At 39.8% G+C, this 19,085-nt stretch overlaps 1 protein-coding gene across 1 annotated transcript in view; it reads right to left on the minus strand.

The window, feature by feature from the left end:
• TMTC2 (transmembrane O-mannosyltransferase targeting cadherins 2) overlaps positions 1-19,085 on the minus strand; it is a 189,583-nt gene that overhangs the window by 105,275 nt on the left and 65,223 nt on the right. Inside the window, exon 2 of the mRNA XM_081211238.1 lies at positions 1,984-2,554. Coding sequence (XP_081067364.1) covers positions 1,984-2,554 — 571 coding nt within the window. The remainder of the gene's footprint in view (positions 1-1,983; positions 2,555-19,085) is intronic.

Below are 19,085 nucleotides of genomic sequence, written 5' to 3' on the forward strand. Positions count from 1 at the left end.
TTGCAGAGTTTCATTAGGCAAGGTTGACTCTGTATTTTTAAACACACACTTGCTTTGAGAAATGTAACTTCTGGAGTAGCAGAAAAAATAAGGAAACTGCAGACTTGAAGTAATCTTTAGTTCAAAGTGAACGTGTGAATCTTTTTTCCAGTTCAAACTTAAGGTGAAGTGTTAGCTGTGTCACTCTTAGAGCATTAGGTTTCCACAACTAAAATTAGCTGCCATATAATTTCATTAAATATGCTATGACACTGTGGGTATAACACCAGATTACATTAACAGACTGCATTATCACATTTGTGACACATTTAATGTTACAGATAACTGGAAACGTATTCCGTATGAATTACACATTTCCCATTTAAAATAATAATAAGGAGAGAAACTTTTTTTCAATTCACATTTTGGAAAGCATGGTTCCTGACCTACTCATAATAATGGCATGTTGTTTGGTAGCATTTCCTAACACTACGTGGTGTGCATTCAGATCAGATAATTTCTATAACAGTGACTTGAACATATAATGCTAAGCATTTAGCACTGCTGAATTAATAACATATCCAATAAAGAACTAGTTTCAATGCATTTTAAATCAAAATATTGTCGTGGCCTCTGCCCCATTTGCTTCATCTTTCCCCCACCTTTTTCAAAGGCACAGCACAAAGGCTTAAATTAGCTTTGTAGTACTAATTGGACAGAATAGTGCAATCTGCAAAGTTGATTAATGGCCCTGTTCTCAGGCTGGGAATTGCAACTGCAAAAGAATTAGGCCTCTGAATTTGCATAGTTTCTATAATTACAACCCTCTTCAAATCTCATTTCCTGGCTGAATTTTGGCTCCACATTAATGTTTTAGTATAATTTGTACAGATCTTGCTGCTGACATGCAGAATGACGGGATACACAAGTTACATGTACCTGGCAAATCAATCTAACCACAAGCAGTCTACTTAACACAATTGTAGAAGTTGTGGGAAAGCTTCAATATAGAGTATTTTCCTCAGTCCAGTCAACACACCCTTCAAGCCAATCTTGCACAATATTGAGGTGCAAACACAGTTCTTTTCAATTTATATTTAAAAAATAAAATAAAATAAAGAAAAACATTTTTGAAACATTTCGTATCTCTTTTAAGACTGTTACCTCTTGAGATAACCCCACATTGGTTTGAGGATCAGTTCATATCACCTTTAGGCATAAGGCCAGCTGCCTATTTTTCTGGCCAGCTTAACATTTTTCATCATAGTGAGTGGCTTCAAGCATATCCACAGCAAAGAAGCTCTATGAGAGCTCCACTGTAGCCACAATTCAAGATTAAATATGTCACCCCACAACACACATTAGGGTTGATTAAATTACTGTGCAGAACCATGGTTCTTGCTCACAGTGAAGTTGCCATGAACAAGTAAATGCAATCTAGGCCAGTCACCTGGTTAAAATCAAACAGGAACATGCAAAGACACTATGGTAGAGAGGGCATATATGTATACCCAAGGGGGTCTGTGTAACCCACCCAAGGGGACCGTGGCACCTTTCACATGACAAAAACTACCATAGAGATATCAACATTTTCAAAAGTAGGAGGTTCAAGGTTTGGCTTTGGAAAACAGAGGGTCTCTGCAGTACAGAGCTAACTGGGAACCAGTGCTATACAGAATCAGTGGTGAATAAAGTCAATTATTACAGGACAAAAATGTGCATTTTCCTGCCTCCCGCCCCCCATCATTGGAAAAGAAGCTGTTAGAGCAAGTCAACAATAATACTTGCCCAAGAAGCATTTAGTGGACAGCACAGCAAGGTGGAAAAGCCAAATGCCAGCTTTAAGAAGAACCACTGTTGAATGATTTGAATTCTATTTCTACCATAAGGCATCTGTGTGTGTGTTTTAAATATGGCAGGATTTAAGTGATTCTTTATTTTTTTAGATAAGCGCACTTCATCAATATGGTGCAGAAACTGATACGTCTGAGCCACAGTTCTTACCTTATAGACAGCAGGAATGATTTGGTGCATTTTTAGCCTATGAAATACAAAGACGTCGTAAACGGCTGAAACTGCTAGAACAGTCACTCCTTGCTCCTTCCACAACATGCTGCAGGTGGCGCATAGCCCCGCACCCAAGATCCAGCCCCAGGTTCCTTCTGAGTAGTTCCTTGTGCAGCAGTGTTTAGTATAACAGACCAGGGAAAGCAGAAAGAAAAGGCAAGCTCCAATATCAGCCCTTCCTACAATTCCTGCAACCGCTTCAGTATGGATGGGATGCGAAGCAAACAGCAAGCCAGCCAGTAAGGTCCAATATCCATCGCCAAACAATATTCGGGAAAAATTTGTGAAAAGACCTGTGACTGCAGCATGTAAGAGGACATTTACAAGGTGGTAGCTCCAAGGATCCATTCCTCCGATAGCATGGTTAATTCGAAAAGAGAGTGTACAGAGAGGTCGATACGACTTGTGACTCCCGCTGTGAGTAAGGAGAGTGCCCCAGAAGTCATTGTAGAATATCTGAGTCCATGGCGTTTCAGGAAGAAGGTCCTGGTTTGTCTTGATAGCTCGGCTGAAAAATAAGAGCAAACACAGAAAGAATCAGACTACATGACCACTACAGTCGAGATTACTAAATTATATGCATATTCTCTCTTCTTCTTTTTCTAAATTAACACAAAAAATATGTAATATCAGAGCTATTCCACTTCTTAAAATTTCATACTTTGCAGTACAAGCAGTGTTAGAAGTATCTCTTCTATTGACTTTTTGCTACAATAAATTTCCATATAAATTGGCTTTTAAAACCTTAGAAACAGATGTTATGCTGGATCCATTAAATTAAAACACCCTTCAATGACATTCATCTGAGTCTAACCCAGAAGCAATCACTTATGAGTTGATGGGTTATAATTAAAACGTAAAAGAAATATGAGTAGCTGACAAAAAAAGTGTGGCTTAAACTAGCAATTCCTTACCAGTTCCAAACTAAAACCCCAACTGGCCTTTTGCACACCTATTTTAATTTACATGATGGAATTAAATTTGCTGACATGAACTAGCAATAACTACACAAAGTTACCAGATGTATGCAAATTTTTAATCCACAGAGAAATTCCTTGACAGACACAACAAATCTGTCTAATAAAGATAATTCTGCAGCCCATGTTTGACCAACTATAGGTGGCTAAAAGATGATGGATTTCACAGGGACCTGAAGTCAAGTTTTGCTGGTAGCCAGTTCCATAAATTCAAAGTGACTGTTTTATTTTGTCCCTTCTAACCCCATATTTTCCATAGCAGCTTCCATACAGGTAATGGCATAGGTATAAACTCAGTTTCCTCAGCTACTGTATCATACCAGCTGAAATGAAACAGAAGTGGAATCTCTCTGTGTGTGTGTTTATTTTTGCATAAAAGGAATCTGTTCCTGGTGTGAGTTTATACACATACATGTAGAAGAAGAAGAAGAGGAGTGGGGCTGAGAGACTTCAGAGAAGTGTGACTGGCCCAAGGTCACCCAGCAGCTGCATGTGGAGGAGCGGAGACACGAACCCGGTTCCCCAGATTACATGACTACCGCTCTTAACCACTACACCACACTGGCTTGGATGCAAAGTTGTTAAACTTGGGTTTCCTTCCCAATTGTTAGTTGCAAATATCTCTCTATTAGCAGGTCTATAGGTAAATCACTAAAAGGATATGTAACAATTAAGCACAAACACACATACAATACAGCCAAGTGTTACACTGGACAACTTTATCTTACGAATGGGATGGCTGATATTGGGCTTAGGTTGGCAAAGAAGATACAAAAAGTATGTTCTCCCACTTTTTGCAAACAGAATTAATGGAAAAACAGATTTATTCAAAATTTCAGACGCAGCTATATGTTTTATGACCAGAGTTCATTCCTGCAGTGATGCAACAGAAACTGAAAGAAAGAAAACATCAGAGATCCTCACACACATTACTACCCATCCTTTTTGCCTTTTTTTTAAAAAAAGAACATTATATATAAATGGATTGCTTTCAGCAGGTTTGCTCCAAATAGAAAAAATCGCTGCCGTTATTGAATTTGCTGACATTGCAAATACACCACTGTTCTGCAAATACATACTAATACAAAGCTCGGCAGTTCCATTGTCTAAAGTACATTGCTGTAACATTTTAAGGAACATTTGTTGCATGCAGATCCTTTTGGTTTTCATATAGATTGAGGTCAGTAAAAAATTTATTTTGATTTTTGCTGAGGTTGCTTATCAACTTTGCCTCCCTTTCTGGTTCCACTTAACTATTATTAGAAATGGAAATGGTGGGGGGGGGGGGAGGAGACAAACAAAATCTTCATCTCTGGTACATTTATATTTTAATTTAACATCAGAATCTTCTGTTTGTGATCTCACATCCTGAAGCACAAGTTTCCAGATTGAGAGACAATGGATAGAATGCTGAAAACAATCAAGGACTGCCTCCAATCCACTACCACAGCCAAACAAGAGTGGCCTTTAATGATGGAAGACTTCACTTTCCAGAAAATCTACACTGAGGCAACATAGTCCATCATGCTAATGAACTTCACAGGACTAGAAAATATAACCAGGAGAATTAAAAGGATTCGTTTCTGAAGTTTTGCAAAATCAGGCAAACATTCCCAACAGGCTCTTTTTTTTTTTAAAGCCAATAGAAGGTCGGTGGTTCAAATCCCCGCAACGGGGTGAGCTCTCGTTGTTCTATCCCAGCTCCTGCCAACCTAGCAGTTTGAAAGCACATCAGTATAAGTAGATAAATAGGTACTGCTGCGACAGGAAGGTAAATGGCATTTCCATGCACTCTGGTTTCCGCCACAGTGTCCCATTGTGCCAGAAGCGGTTTACTCATGCTGGCCACATGACCCAGAAAGCTGTCTGTTGACAAACGCCGGCTCCCTTGGCCTGAAAGCGAGATGAGCACCGCAACCCCATGGTCGTCTTTGACTTTACAAAAAAATCCCCTGACAAGTCCCACTCCCATCTTCTCTTTTACCTATTTGATAACCCACATATTAGGGCCCATTTGCAGGTATCCTGGGAAAAGAGACCCTGTAGTGGGCAGATTTCCTCAAGGTCTCACTAAGGGAAGAGAATGCTGCTTTGTTACAACTAAGAATTGTGACTTGGCAGCTGGTCTCTTCCCCACAGTTTACCAACACACAAGTCCTTTTGGACCAGGATGAGGGCAGAATCCCCTCATAGCAGGACGAAGCATGCTAATGCATGCTCTGCGAGCACGTGCAGGTAACAGAAATGGAACCCCTACATGAAATGGTTGTCGCCTGTATACAAAGGGATCCCTTTGTTTACTGCACTGCTGCACCACACAAATAATGGCCAGAGATAGGTATTGCAGCTGGTTGGCTAGAGTTCATATAGGTGCCTCAGTGGCTTTCCTGGTTTGATTGATCTTCCTCAGTCTAAGAAAAAACATCAAATAAGAGAAGCTTCTCCAGAGAGATTCCTCTGTCTTGTTTTACTTCCCCTCCCCTGGATTGCTATGAAACAGGTAGAGAAATCTGTCTTCATAGGCCACTGACACTTCATGACAAAAACGCTTCTGTCATAATTGAACTTTAAAGGATATAAGGGGTCTTATAAAATTCCCATTTTACTTAATTTACTTGTGACTCTAATGAAACACTTATTTAAACATACTGAGCTTTATGTATGAGTGATGGCTGCTTTGTCTTTAGGTGCATGCCTCTATATCTGTTTATGTTTAAGCTACTTTAACATGCTATACTATTTGTTTCCAAAGACCTTTTGATGTTTATAGTGTAACAGTGCTCATATCATCTCCTGTGCCAAGACCTGCTCAAATATGATTTTCTTTCGTAGCAGGCAGTAGAGATATACAAACTCTCTCCTGTCTTAATTCCTGATTTTTATGTTTACAAAGAATTGATTGTGAACCCCATACTCCTATGCACATTAATAGGCATATCTTCACTTGTATATAGTCCATGTATGAGTATGTTGCTGTTGTTTTTAAGTATTTGAATGAAACAGCCTAAGCCAAAGAAACTAATGCATGAGTAGACCCAAAAATAAATGTGGAATAAGTAAGCTCCTGGCAACTGTTGATGTACATCATTTGCATTTTCAGTAGACTGCAGTTATCCTGATGCTTTACAATGTAATTTCTATTCTTGGTCTGGTCAATATTTGACCTATATGTGCATGTGTTCTTTAGAACAGACTTAAATTGGAAATGCTCATATCCAGCTTTTGTTATCAGAAATCAACAGAGTTCTGTACAGGTGTTAAGAGTTCCCACTCCAGTGAATTCTTGGGAGCAGGGATGAAGGTTGCACAGGAATTAGTTTCATAAGCCTGAGATACCTTGCAGAAGAAAATAGGTTTTGTATTAAGTCTGTTGAAGCTCTTCAGTTGTACGGTGATGACTGGTGGGAACTACATGAAAAGAGAACTTTAAAAATTCCATTTCAACTTAAAACTATGAGACGGGTCACAGATCAGTAGCAGAAAGCATGCTTTGCATATAGAAGGAACCACATTCAACCAATATGTAATTGATGGACTTGCACATAGTATTACTGTGCATTGGTAAACAGATTCAATTGTTTTACTATTCAAACAGCTTAGTTTCCTACACTAAACTTTATTGAAACTACATTTAAGAAGGAAAACATTTATTCTAAACCATGTATCAAAACTTTTGAACAAAGTGGATGTTTGTCTACAAAAAGGATACTTTTTAGAGACTTAATATCCATGCTCCTAGACCACTTGTTTGCCCTAGAACAAGACTAGCATCTATATGTGGTTTCTGTTTTGTGGTAACTAGCAGTCATTTCATTGGGAACAAAGTCATTTTGTTGGGAACAATACTACTCTATTACTCCATTTTTTAAATAAGTGGGAGGGGAATAGAGAAGAGAGAAATACCTGGAACTACTTTTAAAAAGACAATAAATGAATGAAGAAAACTGATAAAAATGCAGTAATTGCTTACTATTAGGTGTCTAGAAAATAAAACACCCGCTACACACACCTGTTAAGTGTTAGAAGAGAAATGGTCATGATGCTAAATCAATTGACTGATACTAAATCAATTCCAACTAAAAATAAAAAGGTACTGACTTATTTAGGCTTTACAGCAGGTGAGACTAACTTGACATTCTCCAGTTGTTGTTGTTGGGCGCCAACTACCATCACCTCCAGGCAGCATGGGCCAATGGTCAGGGATAATGTGAGTTTCAGTCCAAGAACATATGGAGGGCTATAGTTTCCTCATATGTCCTTTAGAACGATGCATGCCAGGAAAGCTATTCCTTGGAGCCGTTACCAGAAAAGCCTTGGAGACTGAACAACTACAGCATCGAACGGTAAACGCTGCTATCTCAGTTATGAGGGTGCTTGCAACGCCTGAATCTTGCTACTTTCAGCTGTGCAGGTGTGATCAATGTTTTTTTTTTCTTCCTCCCCAAATAAAAAGAAAAATTCCAGAAGAAACTAAGAACAAATGGCGGGAAGGTTTATTTCACCTATTAAATGTTCGTTGGCCAAATCAAAAGCAATGTTTGAAGCAGTTTCCTTAACACCTTAGCAAGTGCTACAGACACTATCTGCACAATATTCAGGTGGTTAACTTCTGCAGGAAGAATCTAGGTTAAAGGAACCAGCAAACATTAGATCACTACTATCAGCTAGTTTTCTCATGAAGATTTTATCTTCAGATTCTAGTCATTATTCCAGCATTACAAATGGGGATTTAAAAAAAAAAAATCTGAAAGGCAAAAGTGTCACAAGGAGAGCCATTTGTCAAAGTTCCAGCAGAACTGGCACTTTTCTGTCAGCCACAGATAATATTTTCAGGCTCAATAAGTGAGTCTACCCCTTTAGGTTTTAATGCCTGCCCATTCTGTGCATCCCAGGGGGAATCTGTGGCTTACTCATAATATCACTAATGGCTTGTATTTTTAAATATATCTTGTATTGTCAAAATGGCTAAAAGAAATATTGGGAAAAGATTGAAAGTCAAGGCAAAGGACTTCCTTATTTCCCCACCAAAAGAAGAAATCTATTTATGGAATACTGAAGTGACGATATTTGTGCATAGTGCATGCAGCTGGCTCACATTTTTTAAAAAATAACACTTTCTAGAGATTAGGAATAATTTTCTAGTCTTTGGCCTGCTTCTATGGGAAAAACAGAAAACCAGGCTAGCCCATAGGACATATTATCTGAAGCTGTGGCTATCCTGAGAATTTCCTCCCCTCACTTTCTACAATACCCAATGGGGTGGGGGGGGGAAGCTTCCAAAAAAAATGCAAGAACAACATTGCAGCAGTACAGCGACCTTAGGAAGAAAGGCGTCGGGTGACACCAGGGCAAGATTCAGAGTAAGGTCAAGCAGACATCTGCCACTGGAGATACAGGTATGTTGGGACTAGAATAGATGATCCACTTCTGGTTCTGTGATTCCGTGGATGAATTATCTACTGAAAGTGTGAAGAGGAAAAAAATGCTGCATTCCCTCTCCGGCCTTCATCCCTTGCTTGCCTTGAGACAGATATTCCTTTATGACTCAGATGTTAGAGTTAATTCAATTTGTGCATAAGAGCAGCCTGTGCCTCCTATTAACCAGAGGGGTAAGTGCAATCCGCTCTCTATAAAACTGTCTACCAAAATTGATGAGAGAAAGTGTATGGTTCAATGATGCAGGACAAAGTTGCTTGAAAGGAGAGAGATGATGATACTCAATGACTTAACCTATAACCCTAAACTTTTTTTTTAAAAAAAACATAATTTTTATTAATTTACACCAACACAAAACAAACATACAATTCTACATCTTATTTTCACAGATTACTGTGAAACCTATAGAAAGTAATCTGTGAAACCTATAACCCTAAACTGATCCAAATGATATCACTAGAGTGACCCAAACACTCTCTCTCTCTCTCTCTCTCTCTCTCTCTCTCTCTCTCTCTGTGTGTGTGTGTGTGTGTGTTCAACCATGTGTCTGGCTTCAATACTGTTGTAACAGTTCCCATATGCTATACGTACTAATCATGAAACACTCAGGCACATTAAGATAAAAGTGGCATTGCTGGTATCAAAAGTTCCACAAGTAGTTTCAGGGTTTTTTCAGATGCTGCATACATAATCATGAGCAAGAAACTGTGTCATTAGTACAGTTGGGTCTGATCATACTTGAGTTTAATGCTGCTGCCCAGCATAGATGCATGACAAAAGAGTCATCAAACTTAATTTATTGCTCTCTCAAAAACAAATAATGGTTTACTTACCTTGCTGTAATGGTGTAACATTTATGCTAGTTCAATTAACACCTAATCACTACAGGGTACATAAAATGGGATACAGCTCAGATATACGACACTGAAAAAGAATCTCCACCGCACCTTTCTAAGTGCGTTATATCATGTTTAAGCATCCACCATTGTGTATAACTGCAACAGGAGACTCCACTGCAATTATCTTACTTTTTACAGTAAACTATGTGAAAGGAAAAAAAACTAAATAGATTAACCTGGCAGGGAAATGTTATTAGAATATGATGTTTAGAAGTCAATGAAAGTCCCTAGAAACATAATAATGCTGCCCGTAAGCTCAGCAATCTTGAACCTTCAGCATTATAATATTGTAAGAGTTTGTGCTAGCATTTTATAATTTTTTTAAAAGTCCAAACAAGCAAACCATCAAGCTCAAAGTAATAATAAAAACAGGAAGAATAAAATTACAAGATAATAAAAAGGAATGAATGGCATAAAATATATTCCATAGTGGAATACAAGATGTGTATTTGTACCAAATGTACAAAATATTCTTGAATGTTGCCAAATAAATTCATTTCTAATGGGAATGTGCCAACCATGAGATTGTTTGGTCATATAAACCACAAAGAAACTAATTCGGAGGGGTCTCACATCACTCCTGGTGCACATATTTTATGAGTCAGTTTTTCGGAAATGGCAATGAACATGACTTTTTTAAAACCACAGATCCACAGAATAAACAGATGTGCCATTCCACCCTTGAGATATAGAATCAATTGTTGAGAAGCAGGGTCAGGAATGGCACCATCAAAAATGGATAGGAGATACAACTTGGCATCCATGGTGACCTGTTTGCCAACAATACTGCCAATCACCTCTACAACCTGTTTGTGTACATAGCTATATCCCCACTACATATGCCAATATGTTCCTCGTACTTTACAACTCCATCAGCATAAGGGGGAACCAGCTCTTACAATATGGGTGGGGTTAAAACTAGTGGTGGACCACCTTCAAAGAATTCCCCCTAATGTTAGCAGACGTATCTAAAGGGACAAGTGGGCCAGCTCTTAAGCCATTGAGAATCTTTCAGTTCTCTATTATTATTATTATTATTATTATTATTATTATTATTATTATTATTATTATTATTTGGTCCGTCTCTTACACTGATTTCAAAGTAGTAAGTGGAGAGAACTGGAATTGTATCAGTAGGGAACATACCATTTCAGGGCTCTAACAAAGTATTTACTCTCAGTGCTCTTGCCATGCTAACATTTGAAACTAAGCCACAATTCTACTTTAGGCTTTACTTTCTTTAAATCAATGTGAAATAATATTTGCGATCTCTCAGATTCTGACATCAAGATTATTCTAGGAAGAACTACCGTATTTTTCGCTCTATAACACGCATCTGACCATAACACGCATGTAGTTTTTAGAGGAGGAAAACGAGGAAAAAATATTCTAAATGAAACAGTGGATGTATGATTTTTATGGTTCATGCTGTGGCCACAGACATGTGATCTGACAGTGAGTTTGGGGTAGCCCAATGCAAAAATCCTGAGGATCCATGTGGATCCGTGCTTTGTAACCACGTTTTAAGTGGGGAGGGAAGGAAAAGAACTCAAGGGAGAAGGAGCTTTTCCGCGGGGAGGAGGGAGGGAAAGAGCACTGTTGCTTTAAAGGTATACTTAAGGTATTTGCCCTGTGCCTGGGTTTTTTTTCCATTTAACAGTTTGCAGCCTTTTCCTTCCGCTCCTTGTTTTGAGGCGGAATAGATTTGAGCAAGTGAGGAGGACTTGGGATTGCAGGGGATTTGCCATTAGCTGTGTAAAAGTGCTCCTCCTTGCAGCCTGAATGATAAGCAGCCACCAGCAGCAATAGAATGCAGCACAAAAAAGCGGTAGGGGCACTAGGACCCAGACATTGCTCAAATCTATCCTGCCTGAAAACAAGCTGCTCCATCCCAGCCGATCAGCTGAGACGCGGGGGATTTGCGAAGTTTTCCCCTCTCCCTCATGCCCTCCCCAGCCTTTTTTTTTTACTTCCTGGTTTTCACTGCGTGGCTCAGAGCTAGAGGTTGGTTTTATTTTGCTGCTGGTTGCTTAAATTTTATCTTTCCTGCCGTCTCTCTGCAGCCTCATTGCTCTGTTTAGAGAGAGCGCAGACCTTTGCAAGCGTCTCTCCCTCCCGTGTAAGCGGCTGCTGCCGGCTTTGCTGCTATGGCTCTCCTTCCCTCCCTCCTTCCTGGCTCCAGGTCGCTTTAAAGAAAGCAAAGTGAGAGCCTCGTAGAGCGTGTAAGTGGCTCCCGCTTTGCCTGACTGACGGCAGCCATGGCTCTGATCCGTGCATTCGCTCCTTAACACGCACAGGCATTTTCCCTTACTTTCTCGGAGCAAAAAAGTGCGTGTTTTGGAGCGAAATTTACGGTATGTGGCAGAAGCAGTTCCAATTTCCTGACCTGGATATTATTACCAATGGAGGGGCCCAGATTTGAAGACACCTGGAACCCAAGTAGAAAATATACATAGGGTGAGGGCATCAGTTGCTTTGTTATAAGGTGAAAGACCTTTGTATGGAAGCAACTCCTGCTGATACTGCAAACAATTTTATTCAAACATGTTTCTAAGGAGACCTGCCGATCTAAGTCAGAGATAGCTAACACAATGCCCTCCAGATGTTGTTGGCCTAAAACTCCCATCATCCCTGACCATTGGCTGTGCCAGCTGGAGCCAAAGGGAACTGTACTCCAATGATTTTCAAAGAACAAATCTCATAGAATAAAACAGAATAAAATACCATAAAAAATTCAGAGAAATGTAGTTTCTAGAGAACCCAAGTCAACAGTAGAATGAATCAATATCAGCCTTCCAGGAATGCTTCAGTAAAAAGAAATGTTTTTAGCCTGCTCAAAACCATAAAATAGTTGCTGCATGCTATTTCTATAGAGATGCAGTTTCATATGGAAGGTGCTACTCCAGGTAACCATAGGCATGTGTGTGATGTTGCACGTCTACGCTGCAGCGGCAGGCACCCACAATCCTGAGGGCGTGATGACACCCCTGATAAGTGGAACATCATTGGATGTTCACATACTATGCATTGGCCCCGATTCACAAGTTGGATGTTTTAAGTAGAAATTTCACTATGGAGAATCTCTTTTCAGCACCTTTTGATTTATGATCAATGCCTAATCTAGTCTTAGAATAAAAAGCCTGGAATGCCAGGATTTAAATACTAGTGCTGAATGTCTGGATGAGATTGTGAAAGTATTTGGGATGACATGTGCATAAGAACATGAGCCAAGGAGCAGTTCTCCTTTCTTTTAGTTTCTTGAGTTCAGAGAGAGCATTAATATTAACATGCAGCAGAAGACTGGCACATAAATCATCTACAGAACTATTTATATTATGTACAATTTGGGATCTGCAAAAGGAGAATAATAATAATCATGTTCCTACATCAGAGGACAGCTAATGAAATTCACCCACTGACCGCACTGCTTGCACACAGCTCTAGAATTTGACAAACTAGTTATGGATAATCAATGTTATGGTTTCTCCATGAAATATACCATGTTATGCATAGTAAATGAGGAAATATTAACATCTGTTTGGTCTTCAAAAGCTAGCCTAAATAGCATACAACTTCCATTTAAGGGATTGTTCTAAGGATCCACATCACTTAGAACATGGCTAGGCAAACTGAGGCCAGATCCGGCCCAATCGCCTTCTAAATCTGGCCTGCGGACGGTCCGGGAATCAGCATGTTTTTACATATGTAGAATGTGTTCTTTTATTTAAAATGCATCTCTGGGTTATTTGTGGGGCAAAGGACTTTGTTCGTTCCCCCCCTCAAAATATAGTCCCCCCCACAAGGTCTGAGGTACAGTGGACCAGCCCCCTGCTGAAAAAGTTTGCTGATCCCTGTTTTAGAACCTACGTTATAAGGTGTCTTTCAGAAATACAGAGAGGAGCAAAATAATATTGCTCCCATTCATCCTTTGCTTAAGGCCAAAAATAAAAATTAAAAGAATCTATAGCACCAAGGTTAGATTGCTATCTGTGTCATTTTCCCTCAGGTTACTAAGTACCAAGTATCTTTTAAAGCATTTTGGGTTCTCAACAATATGACTGAATTAGTTTATACAAATTATACAAATATAAATAGAATGGAAGAACAAATAAAACAAACCTTTTTTTAAAAAAATGGAGCGTGTCTACATGCCAGCAAAAATCATCTATTCTTTATAATATTGCCAGTCTTGTTAGTGGCTATAAATGAGTTAACAGATGAAAGCTATCACTGGGAATCAAGGTCCCACTATAAAAATGCAAAATCGAAAACCTATTATCAGCTAGTCTCAGTTCTCACACCACCATTTGAAAGGCTGTCTATATCCTGTCATACCAAAAACTAAGAGAATGATAAATGTATTAGAGGTGGGGCAGAAAGGGGGAGGTTAAGCACTCAAGCATTCAGAACTGTAAAGCTGCATCAGCTCCTCAAAGCAAAAATAATAACAACAAACCTTTTATCCCCCAATACTGATAAAGCTGCAGAAACAGTAGCATACAGTGGCAACATAGCAAGGTTAGAAAGACCCAAGCCATCTGAGGTTGAGCATTACGTAACTAGCAATACAGAATAAGTTGTTGCAACTTCTGTTAGGATGTTTTAAAGCACCATTATTTTATTAACCATATGTCGGCCATTCTTATTAAACACAATATTAAATGTTGTATCCTGATTAATTATGGCTGCAAAGCACTGTGCACCTGTGCAGAAAGCAACTTAAATACACTTATGAGAAGCATTTCTCGTCCCGATTTAATACTTCTTGTTTACCACTGAGAAGGAACACAGAGAAACAAGCATACCAACTTAGTCATACAATGGAATGAAATGTGATAAAATATATTGTGGGATTGGAATAAAAAAAATTGTTTTTTATAAGTGTCCTACTTATCCTGATGACAGGCTAAGTCATCACACCGTTTAATTGCCTCTTGGGCAAATGTACAAGTTTTGGTGAGTGCTAGTAGTGGGTATGGATAGCAGCAAAGGTGTGTAGAGAAGCAGCTCTGAATCTTTACCTACACACAGTAGGCTATGTTACAGCCACATAAAAGAAAGGTTTCTGCCCACACACATCTCTCCATTCCAGCAAGCAAGAGGCACCACCACAGTTCAAGGGAACTTTCCAGCCAGGCAAAAGCAGTCAAAGAGGGCACAGATTATTGCCAGTGTGAGGCAGGGCCTGGGAAGAGGAAGTGGGGTTTATGGAGAATAACGAGGGGCAGATAAAAGAGGTCATAGGCCTGAGTTTCCCCAGGGGGTAATTGGGTTGGTTTATTTGTTTTAAGGGACGCTGTGGGTTAAACCACAGAGCCTAGGACTTGCCGATCAGAAGGTCGGGGGTTCGAATCCCTGTGACAGGGTGAGCTCCCATTGCTCATTCCCTGCTCCTGCCAACCTAGCAGTTCGAAAGCACGTCAAAGTGCAAGTAGCTAAATAGGTACCGCTCCAGCGGGAAGGTAAACAGCGTTTCCATGCGCTGCTCTGGTTTGCCAGAAGCGGCTTAGTCAGGCTGGCCACATGACCTGGAAGCTGTATGCCGGCTCCCTCGGCCAATAAAGCGAGATGAGCGCTGCAACCCCAGAGTCGGCCATGACTGGACCTAATGGTCAGGGGTCCCTTTACCTTTACCTTCATTTATTTTTATTGTGTATTTTGTGGTTGTCTTGTTTTTATTCTGTGAACCACCCTGAGACCTCCAGGTATAGGGTGGTATATAAATTCAGATGATGATGATAGGGTTGAAACAGACACTGGCCACATACATGCCAGGCAAATTCTTTTCTCTTCTGCAGACCAAGTGGGGCTTGCTGTAGAGACCTGTGTCAAAATCAATTAGAAAATGTTTCTCGTGAATACTGCTGTCATATGTAAAATATCCTGTGGTCCTCCAAGGATGAACAATGGTTTTAAGGGAACTGGGGAAATGTTCTGCATAATTATGGGCTTTATGAATTTCAGCTTGGTTCCAACCTCATCACCATAGCCTTCCATTGGGAAAGACTATAAATCGGAAAGTGAAAAATGTATTCTGATGACACAGAAAAATCTGTTTTATCTGTAAGTATTATCATGCAGAGAAGCTTGGAAGATCTGAGCAAATATAATCATAAGGAATAGGCAACGAAGTTTTCACAGGATGACTTAAATTCTCAAAACTTTATTGGGTTACTAAATTTCTGAAGTAAGCTGGTTCAGTAGTTCTCTTAAGAGAACCAGTATCCTGGCCAAAGTTTGAAACATGTGTATTGTTTGCTATTTAACACTCAACCTTAGGAACTATGAAGGAATCAAGAAAAATGAAAGAAGAAATGGCAATTCCATGGGCCTTCTTTTCCCATTTCAGATAACTCCATGGGAGGGGAATCTTTTTGAATCCACAAGCCTTATCGCGATTGGCCTCATTGGCCAAATTTGACTGGTGTGTGGCCCTTTCCACCTCGCAGGATCCCAAATGTGGGTTTTCCAAGCCCCGGATAGTCAGCTGGTGGAAAAGAAACCTGCATTGTACAGGCTCCTTTTTTCCTCTTCCCCACCTACCTGTGCACTGATGAAAGGCCATTGAATGCTGCTGCCTTGGCTGTGCAATCCTGCTCCTGCCAATGCAGGATTAAATCCTGCCCTCCTATCCATCGGCCAACATTGCAAGTAATATCAGCTGATAGGAAGGTGGGTGTGGTTTGAGGAAGATTAGCCTGTGAGCCTGTTGTTCCCCACTGCTGCTCCAGAAGAACATAAAAACCTATGTAGAGTCCTGCTGGAACAGATCAAAGATCATCCTTTTTTCACTGGTGCCAACCAGATGCCTATTGGAACAGGACCTGAGTACAATAGCCCCCTCCTCACTTGTGATTCCCAGCAATTCAGAGAACACCACCCTTCATGCCACATAATGAACAAAAGAAAAATAGAATTGCCTGGATAGACACCTAAGAGAGAGAGTACAAGCCTAGTACTCACAAGTTTACATCCTCTCACTCCACAAATGCTCTTCACATCATTGAACTCACATAGCAGATCATCTTCATCCCACATTTCCCCATATTTTCCTCTCTTCTAACCACATTCTGATCCCAACGCAACCCAACAGGGTTTAAATTATTTGACTGCTGGCAGAGACACATGTTTGAGGATCATGGTAGGCAACATATGTTTTGGTTCATTTCTTTGCTCAAAACAGTGATCTTTGCGATGTGAAGCTAATTGCACCCATCTTCCCTCTCCTTCCTGAACTTTAGAACCCCAAGTTATGAAAGCCATGAAAGGACCAGCTACATCTGCTCTCCCTTGTGTCTTTTCTTGAGTCTGAACTTCTGCAAGCCTTGACTATTCTGGACTCATGAAAACGCACTGACGTGTATGCCAGCAAGCTGGTGGCAGATTCACTGCATCTTGACAATTTTAGGATGTATTCACCTTTGAACATGCTAGCTGCTGATCTGCCAACAGATGACTGACATAAACACCAGAACATTCTAGTGAGTGTCAATACTGCATCACATTTGCATGACTTAAGTCTCTTATGCCCTATATAAAGCAAAGAGGGAGGAACCAAAACACTGGAAACAGACAGGTATCCCTCAGTTGCTGCAATTTAAAAACATGGGAGACTGACCCATAAAATGAAAAACAATTCAACTGATTGAATACTATAGTTTCCATGATTTGGGTAGTCAAATGAGAAATTGCTTTAGAAGAGGTAAAATGAACACAATGAGCTTGGGGCAGTGCAATTTTGGGTAATACTCCCCATGAATACAATAAAAATGTGAGCAATATGGAAAATCTGTTCACATGAGAGGATTTGCAATAAAGTTCCCATTCCTTCCTACTACATCTGCAACAATAAGTGCACTGCAATTTCAATACCTTCAACTGAATTTGGCTGGTGGCGTTCGCGAAAATATAACTCTATTCTCAATATTCTTCCTACCTGGTGCCCCTAACAACTTAAGGGCCAAGCTTCAGTTAGCAGTTATCACCTTCTCTTTGGTACTAACTTGGATGCCGAGCAAAAATTAACAGCTATTTTCCAGGAGGTTTAGCTTTCCTAAGGATCATGTGGGTGAAACACGAAGCTCTTTTACAATCCTACTAAAAAACCAAAGTCACTGGTAAACCACTTTCCTCAGCTCCCTAGCGCAATATTAAAAGGCCATCCACTTCTCATACAGCAGCAGCAACTGTTTCCATCTCCAGCTGTAAAAGCACCCAAATATCACAAAAGGCTGTGCTGGATTAAGACAATGATTAGCTCTCTCAACACTCGACCATAAATTTTCGTCGTAGAGTAGCACAGCGACATGACAAGAAGTGAGAAACAAAATCTTACCAAATTACTGTTACATTGTGGGGGTGGGAAGAGAAAGGAAACTTGGAAGCTTCTGCCTGATATACATTTCTGTGTTGATTCCATGAAGCTACTGAAGCCAGAGCCACCCGTGTAAGTAATAGGATAATAAAAAGAGCTTTAAAGAGTTACGCGGGCTTCCCACAAAAGGTCAATATTTATTTTAATGTGCATAATTAAGCTGAGCAGCAGGCAACCAGTTTTTGTTTTAAAGGGATAACTGTCAACTTGCCTCTCCCCCACAGTCAACATTGATACAAGTGAACACAAAACTTCCAAATTCAGAAAAGATGCTTTTGAGGAGTTCTGTGTATCCTAAGCTATGGTCTCTCGGCATTGCAACCCATAGGAATTTAACAGAAACACACACTTATCTACACACGCACACAGGCAGCTCAGAAACTAAATATCATATATTTCAGCACAACCCACCCAGAACTTTCATACACCTTTTCCCCCAATCAAGTAGTTATTTCTTGATTTGTAAGCCATTTGCCAGGTCACACAAATATTAGAATATATCCACCGTCCCTCATTAACATTTAGTTTATTTGAGAACAAAAAGCTTCATGCTGTAATGAAACTGTTATATCTGTGTAGGTTTTCTTCATCTTATTTAAAAATAATGTGCTGAAAGGTAAACTAACTACTGAATATAAACTATTTCTTATTTGCCTACAGTTATGCTTACTAATGGGGTGGGGGGCATGAGAACACAGATTGCCAGATATCTGCTCTGAATACTGTTGCAACAACACCAGCAGCCATGCAAAAATTCACCATTCAGTTGTTAAATCAGTTCGCATCACCTAAGACAAAGAAAGTTCAAACCTTGAAGGGTTTTTTCCCCTCTCCAGATATGTCCCTTACAATATTTTAGGATAATCCTTTTGCACTAGACCTTTTCCTGGAATCCTACTGAATACCTTAACAGGCATAACCAAGAGTGAAAAATGTATGCAAGAGGAGCAACGCATTAACACAGCTTGAAGAAAATAAGAGCCAAGATCCATAGCACTCACCAGTGAAGGTGTGTGTATCTTAGGTAACTGGAATGTTGAATGCAAGTAGATGAATGATAAAGCACAGAATGAACAGATTAAGAGGTATGTAAATATGGTCACCAGTAATGACTAGAAATTTAAGATGGAGCCTTGATTGTACTCTTACATGCCAACACCAACAGTAATTGCATCTGTTCAACCAGTGAAGCCATGTCTACCAATGGTTAATATAATTAATGTCATGCAGTTCTATGCCAGCTATAATATGGGACTCTGCAAGCATTAGTACAAAGATACTGTGTTTCTCACCACACCTCTCCATATTACCTAGCATCTCCAGTTTACAACTGAAATACAGTATAGATGTATG

This window comes from Podarcis bocagei (assembly GCF_964188305.1).
Source record: "Podarcis bocagei genome assembly, chromosome: 10".
Classification (NCBI taxonomy): domain Eukaryota; kingdom Metazoa; phylum Chordata; class Lepidosauria; order Squamata; family Lacertidae; genus Podarcis; species Podarcis bocagei.